Genomic DNA, 19,296 nt, shown 5'->3' on the forward strand with positions numbered 1-19,296 from the left:
ATGAACCTCTGACCAGCACATGTATCCTCACAGGCAAGTATAGCCCCCCACACAAACAAAACTATAAACAAATCCAGGTTTGTTGTAGGAGGCCCACTTGTTTGTTCCCAGCTGCTCAGCCCTGAAATAACCACACAGAAACCATATTACTTGCAATACTGTTTGGCCAATAGCTTAAGCGTGTTTCTGGCTAACTCTTATATTCTAAACTAAATCCATATCCATTAATCTGTGTATCGCCACATGGCTGTGACTTACTGGTAAAGTTTCGGCATGTCTGCCTCTGGTGGCAGCTCCATGGCTTTTCCCTAACTCTGCCTCCTTTCTCCCAGCATTCGGTTTAGACCCCCCCCCCCCCAGCTCTGTTCTACCCTATCAGGTCAAGCCAGTTTCTTTATTAACCAATGGTATTCACAGCCCACAGAGGAGAATCCCACATCACAGGTTCATTTTTTCCCACAAAATGGAAAACACTATAGTTTCTTAAAGCCTTATTTTGTCAATTCTCTTTTCAAATAATGAGAAAAGGCAAACCTGCTTGAACTCATTGCCTAGGTTTACTAGAAGGCCTAGATAAGAACCTCATTTCTCATGATGCTTTCACAGTGTATTTGGGACACCGTAGCAGTTTCTTCTCTGTTACTGTGATAAAAATATCACAACCAAGAGTTTACTTCCGCTTATGGTTCCAGAGTGTCCACAATGACAGAGAAGGCATGGTACAGAGTCAGGAGCTGGAAACTGGCTGGTTACATTTTATCCACACATAGAGAGAGGAGAGGAAGTGGAGCAAGGCTGTGAAACCTCAAAGTGACATTCTTTTTCTAGCAAGGCTCCATCACCTAAATGTTTCATAACCTCCCCAAACAGTGCTACCTACTGCGGACTAAATGTTCAAATATATGAACCTATGGGGGATATTTTCCATTTAAATTACCGTTAGCATCTATGAAAAACAATTATCCTTGTAACATAATCATATTGTATGACTTACCTTGTTTTCTAAGGCTAAGAGAAGCAGATCTTTATTACAGATTAGAAGTTGGTGCTCAGAGTAGAACTAATCTGGAAACTGTTGCATTATTCTTTTCAGCTGTCAGTGCAGAGGATGCTTTGCTAATGTTCCTGGGGAAAAGAGCAAGCCAAGCTATTGAGAGGGTCCATCTCAAATACTCAAGTGTTCACACCCACCAAAAAGAAAAGCCAGGGACTGGAGAGATGGCTTGGTGGTTAAGAGCTCTGGATGCTCCTCCAGAGGACCCAGGTTCAGTTCCTAGCATCCCCGTAGTGATTTACGGCCACCTGTAATTCCAGTCAAAGGGGATCTGATACCTGCTTCTGGTCTTTGTGGGTACCAGGCACACACTTGGCACACATACATACATGTAAACAAAACACTCAAACACATAAAATAAATAAAACTCTTCTCTTTTAAAAATGCACCCACTTTTGTGCAATTTTTAAATGCACAGCTTAAAATTTTCCAACTTAAAAAATTCTAACCCTAGATTAAAAACAAAGCTGGCTCATATAGTTTTTGAGATCACACATCAAAAGTAAAACAAAACCATGGTAACAAGTTCCTTCTCAAGAGGAAAGTAGTCATGTGACTTGTTAGCACCCATTCTGATGTAAAGTCTTAGGCCACAAATGTGATAAAGCTGAATGAGGAACAGTGTGCTCGTATGTTAGACTACATGGATTCAGTCTGTGAGGTGGTGAGTGGCTGGCATAGACTTTCACTTTCAGTGTATGTTAGCCGGAGTATAAATGATTGCTTGCAAGGCAGGCAGAGTATTCCTGGCTCCAGTGATATTGGGAACCCTGCCTGTCTCCACAGGATCTCACATGAAACCTGATCTGTCCTCACCCGGTGGTTTTCTTTACTTCAGAAAGTCACTTGTTAGGCGAGGATATTTAGATGCAGAGGTTAAAAACCTCTCCCACCCTTTGATCTATTACAAGATTTATCCTAGACTAGCCACAGTCTGTAGTTACCATTCCCATCATATTAAGACTGTTTGTACAGGGACTTGGTCTTCTGATTTTCACATCAATGAAAGCCCTGAGCTGTTTCTGAGATGAGAGGTAGAAAACCAGTCGTGTAGGATGGTATTTTAGCTTTGCTATATATTTGGTATTGCTTTTGAAATGTCCTTCTCAATGAACAAGACAAATGCAAGGTGTATTGATATCCTCTGTGGAGAGGATTAAATAATTATACATTATCTCTAAAAAGCAGAAATGTCCTAAGCCGTCAACTTCTTCAATAAATTAAGTTCGGCTAAATTCAAGCTGGGCCCCTGTATTGTCCTCAGTCACCAGCCCACTGTGGCAGAGTCAAAGTGTCCTCAGAGCTGTATTAAGTGCTCTTAGCCGTCAAAAGACAAGCATTATTGACTGCCTGGTTGAGGGTGTCTTGTTAAGAAGCACATACTTCAGAGGTAGAGAAGGAGCTGTTCAAGGGGTTTATGCAGTAGAAAGCTGGACCAGTTTGAATGTATGAGAAATATGAATGAACAAGAAATTAGAAGAGGATTCTGAAGTACAGATGACAAATGACAGTACCAGTAAAGTTTAAATCATTTTCGGTGGTGTGTGCTGTATTTGATGCTCTTAGATTTCCAATAAGTACTGTGTATGTTCTTTATCAAGATCACCCTCATTCAAGACTGTAAAGATCCTCTTGAACTGATGGAAGCAGAGAAGAATGAGGAAGAACTTGATGTTCAGGATGAGGTATGGTCATTATTTTCTTATGTAGAAAGTAATTGAATTTAATACTGAATAAACGGTGTGAACAAGTAGTGAATAGTCTAAGAGCCATGCAGGGAAAATGCAAAATCATCCTGAAAGGCACAGGTTCGTAGAAGGAGACATGGAAAGAAGACATTCCTTTAAGGATGACAAGAACGCAGGGAACTTTAATCTTGGGCACACAGGGTCACTGCATGACTAGTAGCCATAAGCAAGTTCTGATTTTATGTGAACTCAAAGTTCCCTTCTTCCTACATACCTAAGGCTATGGGATAGGGAAGGGAATGGGGGACTTCTAACTAAGGGCCAATCAGTCTTCACCTGACTGATGATGGCTTACACACTTCCTTTGTGCCAGACTGAGGCTGTTTTGGGAGCTTGTGCCATCAGACTGATTGACCTTGAGGAATCTGAGTAAACTTTAGGGTTTTACTTCTAAATGAAATGAGAGCAACAATAGAAGATCAAATAAGGGCTGGAGAGATGGCTCAGAGGTTAAGAGCATTGCCTGCTCTTCCAAAGGTCCCGAGTTCAATTCCCAGCAACCACATGGTGGCTCACAACCATCTGTAATGGGGTCTGGTGCCCTCTTCTGGCCTGCAGACATACACACAGACAGAATATTGTATACATAATAAATAAATAAACATTTAAAAAAAAGATCAAATAATTTTTTATCATAAAATTATCAAAGGATGTAACTAAAACTAAGATAACTTTATACTTGATCTTAGCCAAAAGGCTGAGAAGTAATTAAAAGAATTTTAAGTTGAAAGTTTTCTTAGAAACTGATAATGTTCTCAGCCCATGCAGAAATCCCTCCTACTCAATTTAGATTCTCTGTGAAAATTTCCAGACACTGGTAACCAAGTGACTTCTCAAGGGAAGTTTCCATGGATAGAAATCCCTGTTAATTGTGTCTATAAAAGTGGACTTGGCCTTTCCGTAATAACCACCCAGCTACGCATTCCCTAGCAACACAGGCCTTCCCTTGGGCCAGGCCACAGCTTATGATAGCACCTCTGTTTCCACCCGACTCCCAGAGCAGTCTTTGCAATTCCTTCTGTCAGTCTTCACAGACATGCAGTCTACCCATCCATGTTTTGCTGGCCAACAAGGGTACCGGCGAGTAGTTAGGGTGCCATGGAAACCGTGCAACCATGAGCATTTTGAGCTCATCAAGATATTTAAAGGACATATGTCTGTTTTTATTATAACTACATCAAAATCTTGGGCTCTATTGAGCAGGAGTCAAATACAGACACATTTTCACACAAACTATGTTGAAGCTGGGTTCTCCATTCATACTTAGGCAATTGGTTTCTGTCTCAAACGCAGGATCACACACAGTTCTGCTAGATCGCATTTTGGGTCCAGTTTATTAACAGTTTTGGTTTTGACCGTCATCTCAAACACTCATTTCCTAACCTGTGTTGTAGACAAGTCTAATAAACAAGGTATGATGGCTTTCCAGGTCCTGATGAAATGCACTGGGCAACATTCAAGCCCCTGTCGTAAAATCAGGCAGAGAATTTTATGGAAGAAATTAGTTAGAATGAAAATCACAAGCCTGGTGTCTTGTCCCTCTGGCTTAATAAGCCTACAAAAATTATTATTAAACCAAGAAGTCCATCCAGCTTTGGTAATTTATGGCTCTATGAAGTCGTGGGTTCAAGTCTCAGCACAGAATAAATGGATACCTGTAATCCCAGAACTTTGGAGGTGAAGGCAAGGAAGATCAGAAGTTGAAAAGTATCTACATCTATATCTGGGACTTGAGGACAACCTAGGCTAGAGATCTTACCTCCAAGAAATGAATGAATGAATGAATGAATGAATGAACAAATAAAGAAATACTAAAGGAATTTGAGTAGTTGCCACACTGTGGAATAGATAGTTACTAATTTCCACATAAAATGACTATTCAGACTTCTAAGGCAATGAAGCGTTGTAGCAGTGGGGATTTCAACCCAGACAGGCCTGTGATCTACTCCTAAACCTGGTCCTTACTGGCCCTTTGGCCGACACCACCCTGTTTCATTTCAGTATCTGCATGTAAAATAGAGATGCTAATACACAGGATGGTGAAAACTGAAGGCTGCCTGTGAAGAGTAGGGTTTTGTACTTAGTGCCCAATGAACAGTAATTACTGCTTTACATAAATCAAATTAGAAGTATGTATAACGAGAGTGAAATTGTATTCTCTCCCTTTTTTTAATGATACATACCTGAGTAAAATCAAGCGACCACTACTAGAAAAACATATTTTAAAAAAGATAATGTGGCCCTAAGGAGAACTAAATTGGTCAATATTTTGTTTCCCCGTTTCTTTCACAGGCCATGCGTAGACTTGCTTTCTGAGAGTGGGTACGGGGTCACCGCCAGCAAGGACTGCTGACAGAACGTGTCTATCAGGTCCTTCTCTGCAAGTGTTCTCTGCTCTATTTCTTCATCCGCTATGCTAAAAATATTTACATTTTTAAACTTCTTAGGCATTACACAAGAAACACTGGTCATTTCTATGTCTTAATGCAGAAAACAAACAGCTTAGCTCTAAAATATTCAAAACCACGAGACTTAGCCCTGAAAGTCAGCAATGTCTGGGACCTGAGACAGTGCTCAGTGTTGCAGACACCATGACAGGGTTGCTCTCTGTGCCCACAGAGTGTGCCCGATCCCTGTTAAATTGCAGTAAGTGTTCCCTGAACAGCCTTTGTGGGCAGATGAGCTAGGAAGGATTAATCACAAAGAAAGATGATTCCCAGACTGACCTTGAAATCCAAGTGTTGTGTTGATCACACTAAGAAAGGTAACTAATGTACTTTGTAAAGTTACTAATGTACTCATTAATGAGCTTAAAAAATAAAACCAACCTTTGAAAAATAATTTTGTTTAGACTTATTTTGTTTATGAGTGTTTTGTTCATACATATATCTGTGCACCGTGTGTGTGTGTGTGTGTGTGTGTGTGTGTGTGTGTGTGTGTGTGTGTCTGATGCCGGAAAGAGTATCAGATTTCCTGAGAATGGAGTTAGAGATGGTTGTGAGCTGTTATGTGAGTGTTGGTATTTGAACCCAGGTTCTCTGCAAGAGCATCAAGTGCTGTTTAGCACTGAGCCATCTCTCCAATCCGTGTAATTCCGATTTTAAAATGCAGCCCTAGCCTATCTTTTTGCATATTAACCGCTCCTTGTATAATGGCAAGATAAGCTCTCTTCTATTTAAGGTCTGACATGAAAGCCAGGCATGGTGGTCCATGCCTGTAATCCTAGGCCTTGAGAGGCCGAGGCAGGAGAAGCAATAGTTCAAGGTATTGTGCTATATAGTGAGACCATATTTTGAAAAATCTAACATGAAGACAATTTTGACCAAACCCTTTTTGATAGAAGACCATGGTGATGAGAACAAGCTTTTCTCTAACTATTTAATAATACTCTGAGGAAAGAGTCATAAATGGAATTCTAACCACTTTTAAAACAATCTAAGAACAGGCAGTAGTGGCTTATGCCTTTAATCCTAACACTCAGGAGGCAGAGGCAGGTGGATCTCTGTGAGTGTGAGGCCAGCCTGGTCTACAGAGCAAGTTTCAGGACAGGCTCCAAAGCTACACAGAGAAATCTTGTCTCAAAAAACCAAAAGCAACAACAAAAAAACCAAAAAACCAAATTAAAAAGTAAATTATCCATAGTAGTCTATGCTTAAAGTCAGCTTTGAAATACAAAGTATTCTAAATGGAGTTAATACAAAAATAAAAATAAATAGTTTTAAACATACATGTTAGAATATGTATTTAAAATATATAGTTTAAGTCCGAGTATTTCCTACCGTTTAAACTTTTTTACTTAATACTTTCTGAGTACCAACAATTTCTAGGTATTCATGTAATGTATAGTCTTTGGTCTTCTGCACTAACTACATAGTTCATAGTGGAGTGAAACCATATTTAATTTCTAGAGAAAAACAAGTACTTGGCTTTAGCTGAGATGCTCGGCTTGAGAACCATAGGGTGCTCTGGCACAGATGTGCTTGATATCCCAAAGCCCAAAGGCATACTGTTCTATTCTGTTCCTGGTTTCTTCTTAAGTACAGTTAGAAGCCATGTGCCAACCTCTGAAGGAAGACAATAGCACCACATGAAGGCAGCTGGTCCTGCATTCTGGTTTTAGCTAACCAGGACATTTCCAGAGTAACACTGTTTTCTCATCCTCATTGTGACACTTGCTTATAATGGCAACAGACAGACTCAAAAGACTATGTAACACCTCTGCTCAAAAGAGTAAAATGCTGTTTTTTTTTCTTTAAAGGGAATACCAAAGTTCCACGTTACAATAAAACTAGTCTTGTAAAATCTTGGGTCCGTGGTGACTATAAAAGACTGTGTCCTCTCACCTTTAATCCCAGCACTTGGGAGGTAGAGGCAGGTGAATATCTGTGAGTTAGAGGTCAGGTTGGTCTACAGAGAGAGTTCCAGGACAGCCAAAGTTACACACAGAGAAATCCTGTCTTGAAAAAAAAAGATTGTGTCATAGCACACTCTAGGAATACTGTCTCTCTCATACATTTTATGAATAACAAGCATACTATATTGTGTGTATCACTTATAAAAATTTAATTTGAAATTAAAGTTGTCCTTTGCTATATTCCTAACCTATAGAATGATTCTATCATTGTATATAAAATTCAATAGCAAATGAAAAACAAAACCAACATGTATATAAATCTGGAAACATTTATATGTATTATTTAATAAATGTAAAGTTATCTTTTGTTTTGGATTTGGTGTTTTCTTCCTCAAGACAGGGTCTTACTTTGTCCTGGCTCGTCTCAAGCTTGTGGTACATCAATCTCAGCTTCCTCAGGGCTGAGCCTAGCAGGTGTGTGTTACCAAATCTGATCCCACTTTACCTTTTGTACGACTCAGTGGTGTCTTCTCTGAGAAAAGCTATTAATATACTTTTAAACCCGACATTCCACTGTTCATTATTATTTTGATGTCTTCTTTATCCTGCTTCTACATGTAAACATGTGATTTCATGTTGTAGTCAGTGTGGTAAATATCAGTGTGGTAAACAATGTCCCACAGTTCTTCCCCTTCTCACCCAAACACTTCCAGATTATTTTGTACAATAGCTTCCATCATATTATGCAAACTTTTGACCTAGTACCACATGTATGTGTATACATATGTGCACACACACAGACACACTGTATAAATTATAATATACTGCTTGGATAATTTTCACAAAACAAGTACATCTCTGTTAGTTCATACCTATATTAATATACAAGCATACCCCACTCCCAAAAACCTTCTCACACTATCTCCTAGCTGTTGTCTCTAGAATGACAGCTGTCTTACTTTCTAAAACCTATTTTGTCATTGTTTTGAGACCTGGATTACATAACTAAGGTTGTTCTTGAATTTGTAACTCCCCCAGCTCACTCTTTTGAGTTCTGGGATTATGGATGTGTATCACCATACCTGATAAAACATGTTTTATTTGAACTGCAGTAAATATAACTATTTCATTTTTTCTTTATCTGTGTATTTGTCTTACTTTATTGTTAGAATCATGAGGATTTGTCTGTCTCTGCATCAGCTTCCATTGCTGGTTCTGCTGTTATGTAATGCTCTACTATTCACGTAGTTAACCACTCAACTGGTTTTGATTATTTGTACTGTTTGTAGTTTTGGTTTTCATGAATAGTGCTGTGCTTTGGATATTCCTGTGAGGTGTTTGTCCATGTTTCAGAAATACTGGGGTGCTCTATTGAGACTTAGGTCAAGATGACAGACAATAAAATTAAAGTTATTCTGCACCTGTGTCAGACAAGCTACATGAAGTGTCTGGTTTCAGGAAGGACAGGACATACTTACCATGCAAACAACATTTAACCAGTGAAATCTCCGGCACTTGTAGTTTATCATACAAACTCTACCCACAAGCAAGTGACATGGATGATAGGTGTCTAGACAGAATGGAAGAAACAGAAATAGGCATAGTTAGGGGAGAAAGAGGAACAAAAGAGATCGTTTCTTTAAAAAGTGGCAGAACCACATGGAGAAAATGACCCTGATGCAGAGAAATGATGGAGAACCAACAAGCGTGAGCAAAGGGAGAAGCTGAAGGAAGGGTAAAGGCAAGAAAACAATGATAAGAAAGCAGAAAGAATGCTGGAATGATGTGAGGAAAAGAAAACTCAAACTAGATGACTGATCGCTATGAATTCCTTTGCAATTCACAGCAATGAGCAAGATTCTCTCATACTACACACTATGACCTGTCCTGAATTCCTGGGCCTCCTTCCTTGGCCCTGTGTCATCTTCCTGTAAGAGTCATATACTCTTTATTTTCTTCTCCTTTTTCCCATGCTAGAACATAAGCATGGGAAAAGTTTTTGCACCCTGATAAACCTCTCCACCGAATCAACCCAAATTAGGAAAAAGCCCAGGTTTAATGAATAGCAACGCTCCTGGATGGCTTTCCAGCCCCCCAGAGAGGAACCTGGGTTGCTGTTTAAATACCCTGTGGGAGAGGTCTTGAGCATCTCTGAGGAGGGGTCATCATTTGGCGGTCTTTCTCAGAGGTGGAGTCTAGACTGAGGTAACTCCCAGGGGAGGGGGCTTGGAATGAAACTTCCACCCAAGCATTCCAGACTCTTTGGATATAAGGATGCCAGTGGCTGGGGAGAAGCTTTCACCCAAACACTCCAGACTCTCTGGGTACATGGACGGCAGGGGCCAAGGCGAAACTTCCCCCAAACAATCTTGTTCCTGGACAAATTTCAAGCACCAAGAAGAATCAGTGCTGACACACATTGGGTATCCAGTAAGGATTTCTAGATGACTGAATTAAGGGACCATTAGTGACGTTGACTAAGGCTAACATGGGTGGAGAATGGCAGTCTTCCAAGACAGTCATTGTTGTCTGAACTTTCAGGACTACAGTTAAGCTCTACTACAGCTCAACTTCTTGCTTCCCTGGCTTCCAGAAAAAAGGCCAGAGACTTCCAGTAACTGAGGACCTCAGCCTTATTCTTTTGACTATGCCAATTGAGGTAGCCAGCTTCACCCTTTTCTTCAGGAATATCTTTGGCCTTACTGTTTTTGTATAAGATTTTGTCATTTCAATCATTCAATCATTCCAATCACAACATATTGTTGAAGATTAAATGTTCTAGTACTTTGCATTCCCTCTACATTCATGTAAAACATTTGTATTGAAATGATGATAAATTCACAGAACTTTGTGAAGAACTAGTGTGATGCTCACGCACCATAAGTCTCCCCAAGTGTGAGCATCATGCATAACTACAGTACAGTTGGTGTTAAAACAAAGCAGTGAGTTCATTCCCATTTCATCAGTCGTACTTGTACTTGTGTGTTCATGTGCCCATACATCGCTGTGCAATTTTAGCTCATGTATAAATTCATATGAACACTACCGAAATCAAGTTTAATCACCCCATCAGCACAGACTCCCTCTGAGGGTGGGTCCCTGTGCTGCTTGGTTTTTGTCAGCTTGACATAAGCTAGAGTCACCTGGAGGAAGGGCATTCAGTTGAGGAAGTGCCTTCTCCAGAGTGGGCTGTGGTAGCATTTTCTTAATTATTGGTTGGTGTGGGTGGTGATACCCCCAGGGCAGGTGGTCCTGGGAAGTACAGGGAAGGTAGCGGAAAGTGAGCCTGGGGACAGATAAGCAAGCAAGGAGGGGACATTCCTTCATCCCCTCCACGGTCCTTGAGCTCCTGACTCGGAAGTATAAACCAAATAATTCCTTTTCTCCCAAGGTTCTTTTGGTCAGTTTTATGACAGCACCAGAAAGCCGACCAACACAGTCCCTTTGAAAAGGTTCTCTCGATGTATGTAAACCTTGTTATACCACATTACCTGCTGATTAATGGCTGAACAAGGACTATTGGAGTTGGAGGGACACACCTGATATTAAACTTCAGTCGCCATGGTAAATTGAACACTGAGACTGGGTGTAAGCAGCCACGAAGTAGGAACATCTTCTAGGCTTTTCAGATGTGAGAGGATATTATGAATCCTTAGCCAACCAGCCACCTCAGTGGGACTAGGGATGGGTTTTGTTGTAAAACAATGTCTTCAGGGCTGGAGAGATGGTTCAGTGGTTAAGAGTACTGGCTGCTCTTCCAGAGGTCCTGAGTTCAATTCCCAGCAACCACATGGTGGCTCACAGCCATCTGTAATGACATCTGATGCCCTCTTCTGACATGCAGGCATATATGGAGACAGATTGTTGTATACATAATAAATAAATAAATATTTTTTTTTAAAAAAACAATGTCTTCAGTATAACAACCATCTTTATTAGAACAGTTAAACCACTTTTAAACAACCCCCAAAGTTGGGTTGTTGATTGTTGGTGCTTTGGCATAGAAGTAGGTGGACTATCACCTGAGATCTTGTTCACTTATTCCTGCTCCTCTCTGCTATTTGCATGTAATTCTGCACCTAATTGCAAATGGCCCTGATTGCGCGAGGTGCTAGTGTATATAAACCACAAAAGGTTAACTGAAGTTTTGTGTGGGGGTGAAGGGTGCTCCTACAGCCCAAGCTAACCCAAACATAAAGGTTAATCCAACTGGGGGCTGGAGAGATGGCTCAGAGATTAAGAGCACTGGCTATTCATCCAGAGGCCCTGAGTTCAATTCCCAGCAACCAAATGGTGGCTCACAACCATCTGTAATGAGATCTGGTGCCCTCTTCTGGCCTGCAGAAATACATGCAGACAGAACATTGTATACATAATAAATAAATAAGGCTTTTAAAAAAAAGTTAATCCAATTGGACTAGTCAATCACTGGATTAAGGGACGATTCCTTGGGAAGATTGATTCACCTAAAGCCAAGCTAAAGAGATAGGTGGAATAATTATCCTTTTAATGGCATAATGTACTGTGGTGATATTTGTTTATGATCTAATAAATTAAATTTGCCTGAGGATCTGAGCACAGAGCTAGCCACACTAGCTAGCCATGGAAGCAGAGCTAGTCACACGAGCTAGTCATAGAAGCCAGGCAGTGTTGGCACACATCTTTTAACCCAGCACTTGGGAGACAGAGGCAGATGGACCTCTGTGAGTTCAAGGCCACACTGCTATGTGAGACTGAATCTGTCTAAGAAAAACAGAGCTCACACAAAGGTGATCCCAGCAGTTGGGATCACAGGCCTTTAATCCCAGCACCAGGGAGGTGGAGACAGAGTGATAAGGTTGGGCAGAGAGGAGGAATATAAGGCAGGAGGAGGCAGGAGCTCAGTGCAGTCTGAGGCAGTCAGTCTGAAGATGCAGTCAGTCTGAGGACAGGACTGCCCCTTTGGTCTGAGCACTGGTAGAGGTAAGAACTCGCTAATGGTTGGTTACTTAGGTTCTCTGATCTTCAGGCAAGCTTTATTTGCTAAAACACAAACAAAATATCATTGCAACGTACTTTTTTTGAGATAATGTACTTTTTCTTCGCAAAAATTCTATACCAGGTATAGTTTTTTTTATGGAGACACGGTCCTGTTAAGAATATCTGCTTTTCTAAAACCATACTCAGAAAAGTGTAACTTTTCCTTTCCTTTTTCTCTTCCTAAGCATGCTTTCTCTGACTCTGTGGGCTTCCTTACACTGTCTCTGAAGCTCCCTGTACTTTCTTATCAGATGGTTTTCTGTTCACTACCTGGCTTGGCCTCTATTACTGAACATAAACGCTTAATTTAAACTGCATGGTTTTCTCTCTTTCTCTCCTCCATCTTCTTTCCTCTGAACAGCTGCTGAGATTTAAGCTTTCCTAATTTGGGGTGGTTGTGGGATATTTGTACACTGTGTGAAGGTGTATTGTTGTGACTGGTGTAATAAAAGCCTGAACGACCAATAGCTAGGCAGGAGATATAGGCGGGGTTTCCAGGCAGAGAGAGGAAGTAGGAGAAGATAATTAAGGCACAAAAGAGATGCTATGGAGACATGGAGAAAGTCAAACATACAGAATGAAAGAAAGACTAAAAAGCTGTGTGGTAGAAGGTAATTAATAGAAACAGGTTACTTTATGACTTTAAGTCATAAGAGCTAGTCTAAGCTATAGGCTGAGCTTTCATAAATAATAATAAGTCCCCAAGGCATTTTGGTGAGCTGGTTGCTGAAGAAAAGTCCATCTACAGAGGTTTTTATTATAAACACTGATAAATTGCTCTCAAGCTTTCTTCTGGGCAGTTCTTACATTCTTTTACTAACAAGACTAGGAAACCTGAAAGAGAATCTCAATACCCCAGTGACACGGGGTCCTCCAAAGTTTCTGTTGGGGTAGGTAAGGTCTGGATGCATTCAAGACTTGTGAGTCCATGGCCTTTATCTGTGAGCTTCCAATTGAGTCAGGGAAGGAAGTCGTGAGAAAAGCTGGAAGGTGGACAGGGGCCAGATAATGAAAGGTCTCACAAACTGAATTAAGGAGCTTGGATTTTAATCTCATCTGGTAAGAGATAAAGGCAAAATGGTGGGTTACATTACCTGGCTAATCCAATCAGCTGATCTGGTACCTAGAAATAGATTCAGAGGAAATTAAAGTGGAGATGAATGAGGCTTTTGTCTTTTCTTTTTTTTTTCGTTCCCCAGGAGAGAGTAGGAGATGAAAGGTGACATAGTAGCTTTTGTGATTTAGAAATAAAAGCCAGTTCCATTGATGTGATTGTTTCCATAGTCTGTCCTTACAGGTTTTAGTATTAAATTAAATTATATGAAGCCTTATTTTTATGATCAAGAAAAAACTGTGCCATTTTAAAACATGGAAGAGAGTAGATATTGATCTGAGATTGTAGAGTTACTCTTTCCTCATAAATGTGCGAGAACTTACATTTTACTGACTTTTTGTGGTTTTACTTGCTCATAAAAAGAAAATTTAGTCTCTAAAACAAAGAAGAGATTGCTTAATATTTTTGTTTAAACCAGTTTTTTTTTTGTTTAAACCAGTTATTAAATGTCTGTTGCAAAATAACAAGCTTTAGTAAATGAGGGCTCTGTTTCTGCTTCCTCCCAAGGAATTAAAGCGCTTGGAACTCTGGGGACGTGGTGTGTCTACGCCTTCCACACTGGATGGGTAGCCTATCCAGACAGCTAGTCACATGGTGTGAGGAAGTTTGGGCCACGGAGCTACTCCGGAGAAATGTGAGACAACTTTGCCTGAAAAGTCCAGGTTACCTTCTTTTTTGTTTCATCAGCTTCTCCCACCCTTATCCCAAGCACCAGATTTTCCATCAGGTCTTCATTCATTTATTCATCAAACCTTTACTGTGTACCTATTTTATAACTGGCACAAGACGAGGGATTGGGCATCCAGCTAATGGAAAACAAAACAGATACACTCTCTGTTCTAATTAAATTCATAGTTTAATGTGGAAAATGACTGACAGAGAAGCAAGCATATTGAGGGGTATCCACAGAGGATCGGTGGCAGGAATTACAGGCACATACCACCATACCTGGCAGGACTACCCACTTCAAATCACCTCTGTATTAGTTACAGTAACCAATACAGTGTATATATTGTCAGAACAGTTACACTCCAGTTTTAAGGAATACTGACAAGTATACAGAGATTAAATACAGATACAAATGTTCCAGCCCCACTCCCCACCCCGGGTTTCTCTGTGTAGCTTTGGTTGCCTTGGAACTCACTCTGTTGACCAGGCTGGCCTTGAACTCACAGAGATCTGCCTGTCTTTGCCTCCCTGAATGCTGGGATTAAAGGCATGCACCACCACTGCCCATCCCAAACACAATGTAATTGTACATGTTTATAAGGTACAGTATATTTTAATATATGCAAAGAATATATAGCAATCAGATCATGGCAAATAACATATACATCACTTCAAACACTGTTTCTTTGTGTTGAAAACATCAAAATTCCTTTATGGACAGGCTGGGGGTTAGCTCAGTAGTCAATATTTTGCATATACAAAGCCCTGGGTTCATTCTTCAGCACTGTACACACACACACTTCCCAGAGATAATGTAATAAATTAATTGTTGTCAATGATACTACAGTGCAATGAAAATTTTTCAAATATTTCACACCTGTGGTTCACTGAATCGCTGCAGAAGCCATGGTGTGGAGGCCTGACTGACTACTTGCGAATGTGCTTCTGATGGTGACACATGGGGCAGTGATCCAGAGTGTCATGGCTGGTAACACACCTCAGGGAAGAGATTCATGGGGAGAACCTGTGGAGTTTCTAAGCAGAGTGAACAGCATGGGTTCTTAGGGTGTGAAATGACTTAGCTTGGTGGGGTGCTGTCTAGGACTGAAGTGTAGCCAGAGACGAGGAAGTTAAAAAGGTTGACAGAGTAAGGCCCACAATACCCAAAAGCACATAACAGGAAGTGGGTTGTTGTGGTTTTTGTTTTTTAATTTTTCAGATTAGGGTTTCTCTGTATAGTGTTGGCTGTTCTGGGATTTGCTCTGTAGACCAGGCTGACCTTGACCTCAGAGATCAGCCTGTTTCTGCCTCCCGAGTGCTGGGATTAAAGGCGTGCACCACTACCAATGAGCACAGAAATCACCTTTTTCCTTTTCTAACTTTTTTTTAATCCCCCCACCCCCGTTTTTGATTTTGAGATGTGTCTTTCTATGTAGACTAAACTGGCCTCGAACTCAGAAATTCTCTGACTCTGTCTTTCAAGTGCTGGGATTAAAGGTGTGTACCACCACACCTGGCTATTTAAACAGGGGAAAAGGTAACCAGATTTCCATTTTATTTATTTATTTATGTGGGTGTTTTTGAGACAGGTTTTCTCTCTGTAGCCCTGGCTGTCCTGGAACTTGATCTGTAGACCAGGCTGGCCTTGAACACAGAGATCCCCCTGCCTCTGTCTCCTGAGTGCTGGGCTATCACATCCAATCAGATTTATATTTTTAAAAGGTTGTTCTGAGAAATGCAGATTTGTTTATTTTTATGTCCAAGACATTTTCTTCAAAGGCCACAAAAGGGTCTATCATCTTAGTTCTCACAAGAACAGATGGCAAGGGCAGAGGATAGATTTCCTGTGGAAAATACTTTAACAACTTCTGGCTGTTTCTCATGGGAAGGCATATTTATCCCAAGTCTGGAAGTTGGAACAGGAAGAAGGCTATTGTAGAGATTCAGGATGTATGAGACACATTTAGACAAAACTTACTAATCAGACTTAATGTTGACGAAGAAGAGGAATTTAGATAATTGTTCCAGATAATTGGGATTCTGACTGAATAACTTTATGCATGATGATAATTACTGAGATTGAGAACATTGAAGAGGGATAGTATGAGACTCTGCAGTCCAGAACTTCTGTTTAGGGAGACATGGATGGCCAGTTAGTCAGAAATAAGGGCTAAAAGAGATTCTTCTTAAATATATAGTTACATAGCATTTATATCAGTCAGGATGGTTTGGTTAGGTTCCAGCAGTAAACACACAAGGTGTGGGTGGGGAGTGTGTGTGTGTGTTTTGTTTTATCCCTGCTGAAAGTTCACAGCAGGTCCAAAAGACTGTTTCCTTCATGTTTGCCTCAACATTCCAGGCTATTTTAATCTTAGATCTCCACTTTTCAATACATGATCACTTTGGTGTGAAATAAGGGGAAGTTGATCGGGGGAACGAAGAGGCAGGTGCAGCGTGGAACTTTCATTCATATTTCTGGAGCTAAAGTAGAGGATGTACATAAATACACACACTCTTTTAAATGTTCTGCACAAGAGGAACTAAGAATCCTAATGAGCATAAATAAATTAACCATGATACTTTACGTATCAAATAACAAGGCAGAGATTAGGATTACCCTCAAAGAGGCCCGTGCTTCAGTGTTATAGAGGGGCATGGGACTTGGAACCCTAAATTCCAATTTTGGATGTGTTAAATTCAAGGCGGGTTTATACAAATGATGTGTCAAATAAGCAGCTAAACAAAAAATGCTAGTAGAGATATGAATTTTGGAGATGAAAAAGTATCTGGAGTTGGAAAGGAGGGTATAGTCTAGTGGTCTATAGTGAATAATATTTCTATGGGAAAACATTTAGTGGGTGATTAAAAGAGTAGTGTGGACAGAGCCTGCAGACAAGTTTACTAAAGGGTAGTCTGGAAAGAAGATGGAAGGAGCAATCAGATGGAATGAAGGAATCAAGAGAACTATGAAAACTAAGGGAAAGGAACTTTAAGGTATGTGTCTCGTCTCCCTTCAAAGGAAATCCATCAATTTGTATAAGGGCTTCTTTTCCTGTGTCTCAACTCATCTTTCCCTACTGAATCAAACCTCTTAGTACTTAAGTATTTCTCATCTTTTAAAACAAGGCTGACATTTTCCCAACTAACCACAGCATATCATAAAACTCGAGGTGGATCATGGGTATCACTCAGTTCTTTTACCATTCTACATTCTTCAGTGCCTGCACACTGAACTCTTTTTACTTGCTGAATTTCCCCAAGGTTTTAGCAAAAGACTGTGACTTTATTTCCCAGGTCTCATCTTTCCAACAAGGTATCCTTTGCCCAGAGCACATAGATGCCCTCTCCATCCTTCACCACTGGTACACAGGACCATACCCTGCCCTAAACATGAAGAGCATTCACAACTATCTGAAACTATCGTTTAACTGTTGTGTATATATGGTCAATTTTATCACACCAGAAAGCAAGTTCCAAACTAGATGTGATACTGTACAGCTTTAATCCCAAAATGAGTCAGGTGAAGGCATAAGAACCATGGGTCTGAGGTCAGTCTGTGGACTACACAATGAGATCCTATCTCCAAAACAAACCAACATGAAAGCCAGTTCCAAGAGACGTGTAATGCTTAATTGTGGGTAGAGGATGAAAGCTGGGAGCATAAGGAGCGATCATTTTCCTCCCAGGGCGGGGTCACCATGTCAGAAATTCTGTGATGATATGTTGGTAGAAGGGTTGTGGACACAATGATGAAAATACTATTTGAAGTTGTGGCAGCAGTGTCACACACCTTTAATCCTAGCTCTTGGGAGGGAGAGGTAGGCAGATCTCTGAGATCGAGTCCAAACTAAGTATGTAAGACAAAGTACCTAAAGCACTGGACCAAGACCAGTGATTCCAAGACCTTTTTCATGTTGTTATTAATAGGATGTGATTTGGAGAAGCACCCTCTTGAAAATCAGTGGTTTTATACAACCATTGTCTTCACAGACTATTTCTTTATGGTCTGCCAATCACCCAATAATTATTGAGTATTTGTTGTGTGTTTGACAGTGTTGTGGGTACTATGGTAGAACTCTGGATAGAAAGGGCATTCACTGCTCTAGATGAATAGACAGGTTGTAACCACATAGTTGCCAGGCCTAGGACCAGGATTGGGGGGAAGGTCATAAAAGCACCCCCTTTGACTATACTGTTGCTGTCTCAGTCTGAACCTTGCCAGATCACTCAAATGTTATTTATTTATTTGGATTTTTTGAGACATGTAATTAAAGAAATCAGTATTATATTTTTCTCTGTGTAGCCTTGGCTATCCTGGAACTCACTCTATAGATCAGACTGACCTCACTCTATAGACCCGCCTGCCTCTGCCTCCTGAGTGCTGGGATTAAAGGTGTGCATCACCACCTCCTGGTAACTACTGCAGTTTTGTCTTTATAACTTCCAATTTTTTGAGTAAGGATACCAGGGTATTTTATTTAATGTGGCTGGTGCCACCTAGCGGACATCATCTCCTCAAACAAGTTTGAATCTAGGAGTTTTATTTACCTGGGAAAGGAAAAGAGTGAGTGAGGATGGTTGTTACAAGTGCTGGTTTTGAGGCTAATTAATTTCACTGGCCAATTTCATCTCAAAAGTCTATTGCGGGCTGAGACAAGCATTCCTATTTGACAGACAAAGGATACTAAGACAAGGAAAGGTTTGGGAAGTTTCCAAGGCCAGTCAGAGAGTAAATTGCATAGCCAAACTTTCAGTGCCCTACCCTGTAACTACTGTTCTGGAACATGAAGTCACCTGTATAATTAAAAAAATCAGTATTACATGTCTGTATATGGGAGGTGAGAAGAAGACAGTGTGCTTTAGTAGCCTGGAGATAATAAAACTTAAATGCCAACAGGTCTCCATGGGAAGCAGCTCGATTATCTCCTGGAACATTAATTTGGGTCCCACTTACATGCTCTCATCTAATTCTAATCACCCACTGAAGACACTGTCTCCTAATACCATAGAAAGTGGAGAGTGGGGGCTGGCAAGATGGCTTGGTGGGTAAAGGCACTTACTTACTTGCCTTTCAGCCCTGGAGAGCTGAGTTTGATCTGTACAAGCCACATTAATGTCGAAAGAGAACCAATTTACTTTACAAGTTGTTCATGACTTCCACACATAACATGTGGTTCATGCATACATATAATAATTTTTTTAAACTAATGGTGAAGATCAACATATAGAATTGGGGAACCCATAAAAATTCAATCTTTAACACTAGAGTTAATTTTTTGCTTGCACATATTTATTTCAAATAAATCTAAAATTATTTTGTGTTTTATTGTACAGTAGT

At 40.4% G+C, this 19,296-nt stretch overlaps 1 protein-coding gene and 1 long non-coding RNA gene across 3 annotated transcripts in view; one reads left to right on the plus strand and one right to left on the minus strand.

Moving 5' to 3' along the window:
- The window catches only part of Slc26a4 (solute carrier family 26 member 4), a 40,371-nt gene extending 34,728 nt beyond the window's left edge, over window positions 1-5,643 (plus strand). The window contains exons 19-20 of the mRNA XM_048415829.3: window positions 2,656-2,739; window positions 5,095-5,643. Of these exons, the coding sequence (XP_048271786.2) occupies window positions 2,656-2,739; window positions 5,095-5,118 (108 nt within the window). The 3' untranslated portion in view covers window positions 5,119-5,643. The remainder of the gene's footprint in view (window positions 1-2,655; window positions 2,740-5,094) is intronic.
- Window positions 1-19,296, minus strand: part of LOC146892452 (uncharacterized) — a 39,387-nt gene that overhangs the window by 10,326 nt on the left and 9,765 nt on the right. For both annotated transcript variants that reach the window (XR_015004494.2, XR_015004493.2), the window contains one exon: window positions 995-1,125. This is a non-coding gene — a long non-coding RNA (uncharacterized LOC146892452). The remainder of the gene's footprint in view (window positions 1-994; window positions 1,126-19,296) is intronic.

Source organism: Myodes glareolus, chromosome 11 (genome assembly GCF_982192425.1).
Source record: "Myodes glareolus chromosome 11, mMyoGla1.1, whole genome shotgun sequence".
In the NCBI taxonomy this organism is placed as follows: Eukaryota; Metazoa; Chordata; class Mammalia; order Rodentia; family Cricetidae; genus Myodes; species Myodes glareolus.